Here is a 12,732-nt window from a genome sequence, read left to right on the forward strand (position 1 = left end):
GAAGTGGAGGTGCTGTTACCGCCCTGAACTGTTGTGTGTTTTTTTCATAATACAGCATAATTTTTTTTAGCCATTTATAGTTACGTTTAATGTTGTGGAATGTCGCTAAACAATTTCGTTCCTGCTTATGTTATAGCAGCTTTAAACACTTTCCTTCACTTTCTCTTTAAGTTAATAATAAAAAAAAACACAAACTCTGCAAGAAGCGTAAACTCCTCTGTCCTGAAGATGTCAGAAAACTTAGTTACAGCTTTACCTCTGACTGTTACAAAGCGCTGACACTGGAGACTCCTTCCCTAAATGTTAAATAAAAGTCTCCTTACAGAAACTTCAGCAGTTACACACGTGAAGGAGCTGTTACTATAGAAGCGATATCGCATTAATATAAACCTGCACTACTGTCAAATTAATTAATCAACACCCATGACTCATCTTTGACCCATAAATCTGATTGATTGTTACTAATTCAGTGTCATCTTTCTTCATTAACATTATTTCAAGCTAAAACCAGCGTGCATGGCATGCAAGGCATCCGATCCTGTTTAAATAATTAAACCTTCTTGTGTTTTTCTCCCTCAGTGTGTTGTTCCTTTCTTTACACGCTGTTCTAACTCTTTATTCCCTCACAGGTGACTCGGCTCGTAACGTACTGGACCTCGACAGCCATAACACCTCGTATAGTGGTTACGTAAGTACAGTTTTAAGTAGTAATAATACAGGCCAAGGCTGTGAGGCTGTGGGAAATATTGAGTCTAGGAGTATGAAATGTTCAGTAAACATTTAGGATATCTCAGGAACGAGTGTTTGTAGGATTTATGTAAAGTTATCATTATCATAACCAGCAGATGAACTGATTAGATTTTGGAATTGATCCAAACAGGATCAAGGTCACAGCAAGGTCAAATATCTGAAATAATTTTCAGTAGCTTCCTTCCTGTTTCCATCATATTTCAAAGGCGTTTCAGGCGACACAGTAACAAGAAGCTCTCGCCTTGTAGGCAGCAGGAACGTCGAGTCCTACTTGTTTTCCATCAGATGATTTTTATAAATAGAGTATGATATGAATAAAAACTAAACCGGACCTAGAGGTACAAGTCGTCTCTTCTACACGTTCTGTGGTTAAGATGTGTATCCTGGAACCTTCTTTTGTTTTTATTAAAAATATGATAAAAATGAGATCAACATCTGCAGAAATCAATTTTGGGTGATTGAAATTTTGCAGCAGCTAAAAAAATCCTGCTGATTTTTTTCAGCCATCGTATCGTCCTCCTTTTACTGTCACACTCTTTCTGTTGGTTTTTTTTTTTTTTTAAAGTGTGTAGTAATCTTTAATCTGTCCACTGATACACAGCTGGGTCATTTGTTCATTCATTTTAGCCCCAAAAGGAATCCAAAATTATGAAAAACAAGTAAAGGAGAAATACAAGAGTTTTCGTAATATATATTTATTACCAAAAATGTTTTTATTCATTACCTGTGGTTTAAAATGGCATTTCAGTCTGGACATGAGGCTAGAACTTGTTTTTTTTAATGTGTCCGAGTGAGAAAAGGTGTTTTAAGTGCATCATGTGTGTGTGTGTGTGTGTGTGTGTAGATGCGTCTGATGGGAGACTGTCGAGGCAGTATAAACGCTGTGAAGAGAGCAGAGGGAGAGCTGGAGGAGGAAGAGAGCGACCTGTCAGGATTAAACAACCCCGAGAACGCAGAACCACAGAACACAGGTTACAATCACGCAAGAACACACAGATCAGTACACAGCTACTTCTACAGGAACCTTTTCAGGAACTCTGTCAGGAACTCAGGATTTGTAGGCATGTTTTTTTTTTTTTTTTTTTTTTTTTTTTAATCAGAGGAATCATGGCAGAGAGTTGCGGGAATCTTTTTACTTCCTGCTCAAGAGTTCAGGAAGTTCTGAGGTGGAGCTTTTAGGCGAACTCAAGCTTCACAGAACTTGTGTTTTAGCTAACGAGAGATTACTGAAGCTAGTTTTGGGGAAATGTTTTCATGTTTTCGGACAGAGATCCGGAAAAACTCAATCCTGAAACATATTAGATGTTTATCCTGAAATATTCTGTACTTTTTAGTGATTCTGCTGCTAACTTGTTGTTTGGTTGCTGTGTTTGCGTTATTCCTGTGAGAAGTTAGTGGTTGTGTGTCACACTGACATCACAGTTGGACGTTGTTATTGCTAGCGCAGTTACAGAGGTGTTTAATAAGAGTGAAAAAGTTCAACCATCTCAAAAAAACATCTCAGATTTCACTTGTGCATAAAATAAAAATAAATTTTGACGACCGCTAAAGATCACGTTAATTATAAACATTAACATTCAAGGATTTTTCCTTTAGAGTCTTTACACACCAATATGGAAGCTTGTTCTTTGTTTAGAGAGGATTCCCCTGTGCTGTGGTAATTTATAATACGGTGCATGAATGACAAGGTAACTTGAAACTCTATTTTTAGCTGGAGATCATGTGACTGCATCCTGTTTTCTTATTGGTCAGTCAGTTCGCATCCAAAAAACCTCAGAAATCCAACTTTGTTCTGTTTAAAAATGAACGATATTTTTGGTCTTGGTGTGCATCTTACCACAGAGTGTCACGTGTTTATTTTGCATTTGTTTAATTTTTTTTTTCTCCTGAGTGCTGCCTTTAGAGTGTAGTAATCAATGCCCAATGCTTTAGAGGAGCGCAGGTTAGAGGTGTAGCTGATGTGGAATATTTTTTTACTCTGTAGGTGTGATCGAGCGCTGGGAGCTCATCCAGGCTCAGTCCCATAACTCCAACCAAGACCTGCTGCTATGGCAACAGCTGACCTCTGACCTGGAGGATATGGAGGCGTGGCTTAGCCAGACAGAGGAGGAGCTGGCTGAGCTGAAGGGGAGGGACTTGAGCACGGATATATACACCATCGACCAAAGGATCCGAAAACTCAAGGTGGTGTTTTGTGTGTGTGTGTGTGTGTGTGTGTGTGTGTGTGTCATTGGTCCCAGTTAGTGCATATGATCTACAGAAGCTGCTAAAAGTAACAGTGTGTTTGTAATATGATAGGCAGGGTGTGTGTGTGGGGGTGTGTGTGTGTGTGCACGCTTGTGTGTGAACTCTTCACATGTCTGTGGTATGAAAGATATCTGGTGCTCGTCTGACTCGTCTAAAAACAGAACCGCACTGACCCGAATACACAGACCCTGACCTCAGTGACCTGCTTTACGCCACTGAGAGCCGTCTGAAACCAACCAGCAACAAAAAGACAAACAAATAATAATAAAAAATTAATAAGAAGTAAAGACAGTGAATGAACTTATACATAAATACATTAATTTTACTACTACTACTACTACTAATAATAATAATAATGAATAAGCAAATAAATAAGTAAATAAATACATTTTAATAACAAATAACTTAGTAAGTCTAGACTTTTAAATAGATAGTAACAAGTAAAGAACTTAAAAAATAAATAAGAAGACAATAAATGTATGAATAAATAAATAAAGTTGCTAATATTAAGTAACCTTTAATTGAATGAATACAAATAAACAAATGCTATTAATATTAACAACACATAACAACCTTACAATGAATAAACAAATAAATAAACAAATGATAATAATAGTCATAACAAGTAAAGACCTTAAAAGAAATGAACGAATAAATAAATGTTATTAATTGTAATAACACGTAAAAACAAAAAGCAAAGAAAAAACAAAAAATCAAAAGTAAAGACAATTAAAATGAATAAATAAACAATATATATTTTAATAATAATAATAATAATCTTCATCATCAGCATGCAGATGTACATGGGGTAAATACACACTTGTGCACCGAAACGCTGAACACACACATGCTCACTCTTCAGTATATCTGGTTCTCTGCGCAGGATCTGCAGAAGGAAGTGGATACCCATAAGCCCACAGTGCTGTCCATCAACCTGAACAGCGTCAGGCTCGTCCAATCAGACGGCGAGGAGAGCAGGAAGCTGAGGAGGAGGCTGAAGGAGATGAACTCCCGCTGGGACAGACTGGGTAAAGCTCTGCAGCAGTGGAGAGCAGCGCTACAGGACGCACTAATGCAGTGCCAGGTATACACACACACGCACGCTCACACACACACTCATTCATTCATTCATTTACATACAGTTAAGTGCAAAAGTTTGTGCACCCTTAGGGGGAGGGAAAATGAATATAACTAATAAAGCTGTGTACCTAAGGCACTAGTGCATGAACTAAAAGCAAGAGTTATACACTTTATCTTCAGTTAAGATCCTTTTTATGTCAATCTAAAGGCATTTCTTTTAACATGAGATCAATTTTATGGAATTACGTTCAAATCTGCTCACACAAACATTTTCTGAGGCCCCGAGATCGTGATCATTGTAATTAAACACTTTCAGGAAACAACAGGAGTGAAGAATAACACTCTCAGTGTTGTACTGTTATAGGAAAATAATCAATTACAGCATGGTGTGATGAAGCGGAGGTACTGTTACCAACCTGAAGTTGATTATTTTCCTTTAACGCCACATCCTGAAGTGGTTTATTCATTTTATACCATAGCAATTTGCAAGTGATTACAGTTTTGTATTTATTACAGAACAGGTCATACTTTTTGTCCGTTTATAGTTACATTTAATGTTATGGAATGTCTTTGAAACAAGTTTGTTCCTGTTCTCACTTACCTCCACTGCTGGCCTCTGTCTTTTTTCTCCTGAACTCCTCTGTCCTTAAGATGTCAGAAAACATCAGAAAACAACAAAGCCCTGACACTGGAGACTCCTTCCATAAATACTAAATAAACATTGTTACTATAGAAACGATAATATATTAGATCAAGCTCATTAATATAAACCTGTGATCTGTAGCTGCACTACTGTCAGAGCTGCTGTTATAGAAAATTAATCAACACCTTCTGACCAATCAGAATGGAGAATTCATTTGCCATGTAATTCATACTAGCACTTTATAAGCACTTATTAGTCATTAATAAAGGCTTTCGGATCTGACAGCAGTGTGTTAATAAGCTCAATCAATATTTAATTGTTATTATGATACATTGTACCTTTTTTAGTTTTGTGTGTAGCACTGATGTTTGTGTGTATTTTCTGTATTTACTCCTTTCTCACAGGAGTTCCATGAGCTGAGTCACGGCCTGCTGCTCTGGTTAGAGAATATCGACCGGAGGAGGAATGAAATCGTTCCCATCGCGGCAGGACTGGACCGTCACACACTCCAAGCCCATTACAGAACGCTAGAGGTAACAAACTCGCACTGACACGTGTGTGACACACGACACTGTTAAATAAGCCTGGAGCTTAGAATCAGGCTCAGTTGGGCGGTGAGTGACGTGCCACTGTTGCTGTGTGTGTGTGTGTGTGTGTGTGTGTGTGCAGCAAATCGAGCAGGAGTTGCGGGAGACGGAGCGCAGTGTGAGCAGCCTGCAGGAGCTCTCGCTGCAGCTGCTGGTGCAGGCGCAGGGCAGCGAGAGTCTGGAGGCGCAGGAGCGAGTGCACGTCATCGGGAACCGCCTCCGCCTGCTGCTCAACGCCGTCACCTCCGACCTGCAGCTGCTGGAGAGCCGGCTCCAGACCTCAGCAGACACACACGTCAGTCTTTAGAACAATTATTTATTATTTATATGATTTTAATTTTAATAATATTTAGTATTCAGTCAATTTTAGCTTGTTTATAATATAGTTTTAATATTATCAATAGTTTTAGTTTTATTTTAGTCTTCTGGTTCATTTTAGTTTAGAAGTTATTATAGTTAGGGGTCCAAGCACCAAAGTCAAAGTCAAGTCAACTCTGACCTAATGTGTTCTTTTGTGGAAGGTTCAGGAATAGAAAGCTCTATGGCTCTAAAAAAAATTTATTTTTTAAGTGTTAAATGATGTTTATAAAGTAAATCCTTATTGAGGGGTTGTGTGGAATTTATTTTACAGTTAAAGGGTCCCTAGCTACAAAATGTTTGAGATACACTGGTATAAGCGGCCCCTGGTGGTGTTTTTCTTTTTTTAATAAAAAAACAAAGACGCCTTACTATCATTCGACAAAAAAGGTTTATCTATCAGGCAGGTACAGGGGGCACCTTGTGGTTCGAAAAGAATATAAACTGTAATTTACATAAACTCAATTAGGTAACTGATGTAACTATCGTCAGAAGATCTACGAAGGAGCTGTGATCATGAAGAGCTCATATTTTGGGGCAGAAAAAACAAACGAAAGAAGAAATGTCAGAAGTGAATTCGATTGCACTGGATTCAGTCAGTTTTCATTTGATGTAAATGAAATGGAAAAAGTTATGGAATAACTAGCTAGCTACCTAGTGTCTGGAGTAAGTCATGTCAAGTTGCGAGCTCGTTACGACTAGCTATGAAAACAGCAGCCTGCTGATTCATCCAAGACAACAGATTATTAGTTCTGATCATTCTTGCATATAAAATATATAAAATATGATTGGTGTATATGAGTGAGGGTGGGTACGTTCTATAAAATCAGCAGTAGAAATACCTTCAGGTTTTATATATATATATATATATCCTGTCTGTAGTGTCATGTTAGTACATCCTGTGGGAAAACGAGTTTTGAACTTTTTCTTAAGTATAAAGACACTCAGGAAGGGCTCGCTCTTTTTTATCGTCTCCCAAGAAAACCAAAACCAAGCGTAAAACGCAGAATAATAAAATATAGATTCAGTTTAAAAGGACGTGTCAGAGAAGTGAATCACTACGAGAAGAGCTCATGATTGTCACTCGCTGCCCCACAGGTGCCGTCGGTTTGGTCTGCGGTCGATGATGTGGACACGTCGGGATCGGCCAGTCCCGTGTCTGTGGTCAGCGTGCCTGTTCAACACCACACGGTAATCCACTCTATCACTTCTTCTGATTATTTGTCGGTGGTGGGATTCAATAAGTAACTCGGATTTAAGACAGCCTGCATGGACGCTTCGTATTGTTTTGCGTAAACATTTTTTGAGAACAAGACTGAACAAGAAAACTCTGGCTTTCCATCTCAGACTCAATCCCGAGTTAAATCCGGTCTGTTCTGGAAAGCCAGCTTTCTTGTGCCTTTTTTATGCCGAATCATCCTCACTTTGCTGAGTTCCTTTGCTTTTTTTTTTTTTTTTTTGCTTCCGTTGTTATTGATGGTATGATTGACAGCCAGCTTTGTGCCTCTGCTTGTGACCACAAGCTTTGTCTTTATTTGCTTGGACTGAAACATTCTTTCTTTTTTTTTCCCTCCCTCCATCCCTCCCTTCCTCCCTCCCTCCCTTCTCCTTTTGCTCATTGCACAACAGCTACGGAGCAAATGTAATGTGTCAGGAGCAGGATCCTCAGCCAGCCTGCCGCGCCACAGGTACCTCTCTCCTGGACTCTAGAACCGTGATGATGGTGATGATGATGATGATGTTGATGAATACGGCAGAAACACACACACACACACACACACACAGATGAAGATGGAAAGAGGGTCATTTCTATACCCAAAGATCTTTATGATTTAGTGGTGATTCCAGTAAAACAATTCAGGCTCTGGTTCAGGGGGAAAAAAATGCACAATGTATGCACATGTATAAACACACAAACCCCAAATTCACACCAGACACGTCACATCAGGACCTCAGTCAGTCCACATCGGACATGTATCTGCTAACAGCAGGAGAAAAAGCAGCAGTGCAACTCCAGTGTTCAGTGATCAGTAGTAGAGTAGGTGAATTTACGTTTCATTTTAAAAGAGATATTAGAGGCATGTATAGTACAGCGCATCGTATCGTTCCCTTTGCCAAGAGGTTCTTGATTTGATATGTCAGTGTATCAAACAATACTGCACAGACTGCATAATAAAGTAGGCCATGAGGTGTAATAAACACTTAACCTCAGTCAAGCTCCCAGTATCTTCCTCTTTATCTCGATTCAGCAAAGGGTACAGGAGTTAAAAAAAACATGGTGGTTTTTCATGAGCACACGCACTAGCTTTCATTTGTGCCAAATTGGTCTAGTTTAGAAATAACAAATCAGAAATGTGTGTGAACCACAGTGAACTTGTTTCCAATGCAAATACTTAGAAAAAGGGAAGAAAAAAAAAAAGAGAGAGAAGATTTTTTTTTTGCAGCTGGTTTCAAGTCTTATTGTGCAGTTTTTGAGATGTAGTTGGAGTGAAAGTTTTGCTGGCAACTCTACCGTTTTCTGATTAATTAGCCATGTTTAATTTTATTTTCTAATGCACAGCTTTTGTTTCATTTGTATGCTGCTAAGAGTCTGAATGGAGAACGCACTCACTGTCATTATTCAATTCAGTTTTATTTGTATAGCGCCTTTAACAATGGATGTTGTCACAAAGCAGCTTTACAGAGATGTATAAATTCAGGACACCAATTTTAGATTTATAAATTTAAGTTTCAGTTATTGCATTTTTATCATTTTGAATGTTTTAATCAGTTGAAAATGTAAACTTCAGACATATTCAGATGTATTCTGAACATCCTCCAGGAACTCCAATTCGCAGAATTGCCAACATTACGCCCACTCTGAGCCACGCCCACTCTGAGCCACGCCCACTCTGAGCCACGCCCACTCTGAGCCATGCTGATCAAACTCTTCTCATTACCTCCTTAGTTTCCTGTTTGAATGTCTCTCAGTTTGTGACTCACAAGTCTCGTTTGTTCTCAAGCTCTCTTCATTACTAAGTCCATTTTAGCAATCTAAACTCTGTAATTACAAAACCGTTCAGCTAAAAACATGACATGATTTTGTTTTTCCATGTTGGTTTAAAAAGAGTTTGTATAAACAGGATTGAATGTGTTGTTTTGATGCGACGTGTCTGGTGTGAATTAGCTTAAATACTCCCGATTTTATAATTATGCAGAAAAAACATGAAGCAGCCGTGCTGTGATTCCGCCGTGAGCCTCAATCATACACATTATAAACCTTAGAACTCCTTTCACAACACCTTTCTCCCTCCAGCACACTGAACAACTCAGGATTTAATTCAGCTCCATCACCTCGTTCATTTCTAGAGTCCACGCAGGACATGTTGGATTAGTTATTTCAATCTTTAAACAATTATTTTGTGTTTGTGTTTTTAGCTGATTATGTTGCGTTGATTGTAGTTGTTTTGCCACTTATTTGGGACTTTGTGCAACAGCAGCTCTAGCCATCAGCTACGGCATCCAAACATAAACCGGCTACTTTTACCGAAAATGGTCGAAACAGCTGTGGTGAAAAAGCCAACAATTTTGACTGAAAAGTGCCAAATCTTACACTTTACAAATAATTTTAATGGTAATGATGGTTAAAATGCTGTTTTTCTCTCCTGTAATTCTTTTCCCATTTTCATTATACATTTAAAGCATATTTTTAAAAATATACTAGTAAGTTTAATCCACAGTTTAATCCATATTTTCTGTTTTTGTGGAGCTGCTAAAAACTCCTCAGTTATCAATCCTCAGCTGCATAAAGCAGTTAGTCACCTGTTTACTGACTGTGGTGTTGATGTAGATTTATTTCCACTCAACATAGCCAGCTTGTTGATGCTCAAAGTCCCAACTGACTTTTTTTTTTTTTCCAATCAAGCTGTACTTTTTTGTTAAAAATGCTCAGTCCTGAAACCCCTTATCTGCATGCAGGAAGTAAGAGTGTGCATGAAACATTTTGAGAAATGTCTGAACAGAAATTCACAGTTTAATGTTTAGGCCGTGGCCTTAAAGTTTTGGCCTTGATGGTGTGCATCATGTTTCCACTTACTACCCCCAGCAATTAGACATTTTTATGAGAGAATAACAATTAACAGCAAAGTAATGCTACTTAAGTTTAATTAGTAAATAACTCCCACTTTATAATGAGGGTTCTTAAGGGCTGTTAATTATGGGCTCTTAAGCTCAGGCAGAGGAAAGCGCTGTTCTTTTTTACTCACTTTAATGAGAGTTTAAATAGAATGGGAAATTAGTCACTTGGGTTAAAAGAAAAATTAGACACCAAAATGTTTCTGGATGAAAACCTGAAGTGTAATTCCTTTTTTACAATTCCCAAAGAGGAAAAATTCCAGAAATTGTTTTACCAAAACATTCCTGAAGCCATGGCATCCCACTCAATATACAGGGCATGTTTAATAGATTATATTTAAAGTTGTCTATTTTTATCATCAGCTCGTTTTAAGTAATGAAGCTATGTATTGAAAAGATTTTTTCATTACCTTGTAGCTTTTCAGTTGATTAATGCTTTTAAAAAGCAGAGTGAATTATTATAGTTTAGCAACAGGACAAAACCTTTAAAAAAAATTTAACATGAAGTTCTGCCAATAATGTTAATTTCATGTCATTAATGCATCGTGGTCTGATAAGCGTTAACGTGTTGCTCTCGTGTTCAGGTCCCCCGGGGTTTCTGCGTGCGCTTCCTCTCGCTGTGGTTCCTCCGGGCCACGCGGTGGCGCTGCTGCGGCTCGCTGCCAGCCCTTCCTGCTGCGGGTCCTGCGGGCGGCTCTGCCTCTGCAGCTCCTGCTGCTGCTCATCGTGGGTTTGGCGTGTCTGGTGCCCATCACTGAGGAGGATTACAGCTGCGCCAACCACAACAACTTCGCCCGCTCATTCCACCCCATGCTGCGCTACACCAATGGCCCCCCGCCCATCTGAGGCCCCCCCACACCCACGTCCCTCAGGAGGCAGGACAATATGAAGTGAACTTATAAGACTGTCTATTAGCCAAAGCTGAATATTTGAATATTATCCATGTACAGGTAAATACCGCTGCTATTTTGATTTTTTTTTTTTTTTTTGTTTGTTTTTTTTTTTTTTAACTTTAAATTATTGATTGCAATCAGAAGTGTAATGACGATCGTCTGATCGTTAGCCGAAGCCTGAACGGGATTCTTCGGGAACCAGGACAATGAAGTGAATCAGACTTTATAGCACTGACTCGAGCGTATTTTAAGGTACTGCACTTAAACCGTCCAGCTAAACGGCCAATGCTGTTTGCTTACTTTGTGAAAATTATTTTTTCATTTAAAGATTGTATTTGAGATACAAAAAGCTATATAAAATTTCACTTAAAGTGATTTTGATAAGTATTTGAATGCCCTTTAAATATGATGTATTTATTTAAGTTTTTTTGTTTGGTTGTTTTTTTTTTATTATTATTATCTTTACTCACGGCATGCGGTTGATGCATTTTTTTTAAACACTAAACAATCACTGATAGTTACTTGTCTGTAAGAGCCAAGCTTTTTTCTAAATACTAGTAGGTCACTAGGTTGTTAAAAAGAATGTATAAAACATCAATTATGAAATTGTCAGTGCTTATTTATGAGTGTACAGTTTACTAACACTGACAGTAAATAAGGTTTTTCTGATTAATATATACATAATATTAGTGTCGTGTGCGTGTTTTTTCCCACCAACCTGTACATCACTGTGATTCCTCTTTTACAGTATTATAAACGAGTACACTTAAGCTGAAAAAACAACTGTCAAGAGTTGATATTCTCCGCATTCACAAAGCTTTCCAAAAAGAGCTTGCCAGATTTCAAGCTACATTTATGTTTGAGTGAATTTTCCTTTATTTATTTTATTTTATTTATTTATTTTTTTTAAATCAATGTTTAAATACAGCCATTATGCAAACAACTATAATCATCATAGTGCAATATAAGGCATACATTATTTCAACATACAGAGAAGAGAGCAATAAACATTTTGAATTTAAAGCCAAAATATAAGCATTACATTTTAAATTAGGACGATTCGATTTGGTAGCACTTTATTTCACCGTATTGTGACTACCTTGTGTTAATTTTAAGTACACAGTCTAAATATTGGAATACTATGTTAAAAATACCAAGATTGTACAGCAGGATATGGTGCCACAATGCAGTAACCGTTGTGAATAATAGTATTTAATAAATAAATGTGCTATGACACAATAATTTCTCAGAATTTAACGGGTAAATAGGTCACGGTCAGTGACGTAAAATTTAAAGTGCAGCTCACCACTTATCCTGCTCAGCTTCGGTTTTGCTCAGCTCATGGCCACACATACTCAGCTCCCTGCTCAGAAAGATAAAGCGAGAAAACATAAATAAGGCATCAGGCATACGATAAAGGTGTGCTGCCTTAACCATCAACCTGAAGGGGCTTGTGATCTTCGGAGAACCTTTGGGAGATTAGTAGTGCTCTCAGTAGTGCACACTTTGGTGAACCCTTAAGAAGACAAAAAAGGATCCTAAAGATCTTCATGAAATGTGCAAAAAAAGAGTCTATTGCACCTCTCCTGGATTATCATCCAGAAGTGGGGGTGGTGTCCACAGGCGAGGGCCTGCTGACTGGGCCACCCACGTAACCAAAGTGGTGAGGTGAAGCCATCTTGTAGGCTGTTGTGGGTCAGGATCAGGTGAAATGCTAGTCAGGTCACAGGCATGTGATGAACAGCCTTAGACTACACTTTTGCAATAGAAACTGGCTGTGGGCTTTATCATGTTACTGGCAGGGAAAGAGCCTGGGTTTTTGTTTGAGATCGAAAGATATAGAAACAGTATGAGCTCAGGTACCATGCGTTTCGATTGGGGGTGGTCTCTCTCCTACTCTGGAGTTCACACGGAAGTTAGTGTGGGGATACTCACTGGTCCCAGTCTTAGAGTTTTTCCAGGTAGAAGGGTGGTTGTCTTTTTAAGGTTTGGAGTCTCAGGAAGAAAAACTCTGGCTGCACCAAATAGCAAGTCGGAGTATTCTGACTTAATAGAATAGAAA

At 38.4% G+C, this 12,732-nt stretch overlaps 1 protein-coding gene across 5 annotated transcripts in view; it reads left to right on the plus strand.

Moving 5' to 3' along the window:
* syne1a (spectrin repeat containing, nuclear envelope 1a) overlaps nt 1–11,354 on the plus strand; it is a 217,340-nt gene extending 205,986 nt beyond the window's left edge. For all 5 annotated transcript variants that reach the window (XM_034313740.2, XM_034313739.2, XM_053242235.1 and 2 more), the window contains 9 exons: nt 630–688; nt 1,595–1,721; nt 2,735–2,934; nt 3,881–4,081; nt 5,125–5,253; nt 5,390–5,602; nt 6,763–6,855; nt 7,294–7,352; nt 10,362–11,354. In XM_034313740.2, the coding sequence (XP_034169631.2) occupies nt 630–688; nt 1,595–1,721; nt 2,735–2,934; nt 3,881–4,081; nt 5,125–5,253; nt 5,390–5,602; nt 6,763–6,855; nt 7,294–7,352; nt 10,362–10,623 (1,343 nt within the window). In that variant the 3' untranslated portion in view covers nt 10,624–11,354. The remainder of the gene's footprint in view (nt 1–629; nt 689–1,594; nt 1,722–2,734; nt 2,935–3,880; nt 4,082–5,124; nt 5,254–5,389; nt 5,603–6,762; nt 6,856–7,293; nt 7,353–10,361) is intronic.
* Nucleotides 11,355–12,732: the final 1,378 nt, after the last annotated feature.

Source organism: Pangasianodon hypophthalmus, chromosome 19 (genome assembly GCF_027358585.1).
Source record: "Pangasianodon hypophthalmus isolate fPanHyp1 chromosome 19, fPanHyp1.pri, whole genome shotgun sequence".
Taxonomy (NCBI): domain Eukaryota; kingdom Metazoa; phylum Chordata; class Actinopteri; order Siluriformes; family Pangasiidae; genus Pangasianodon; species Pangasianodon hypophthalmus.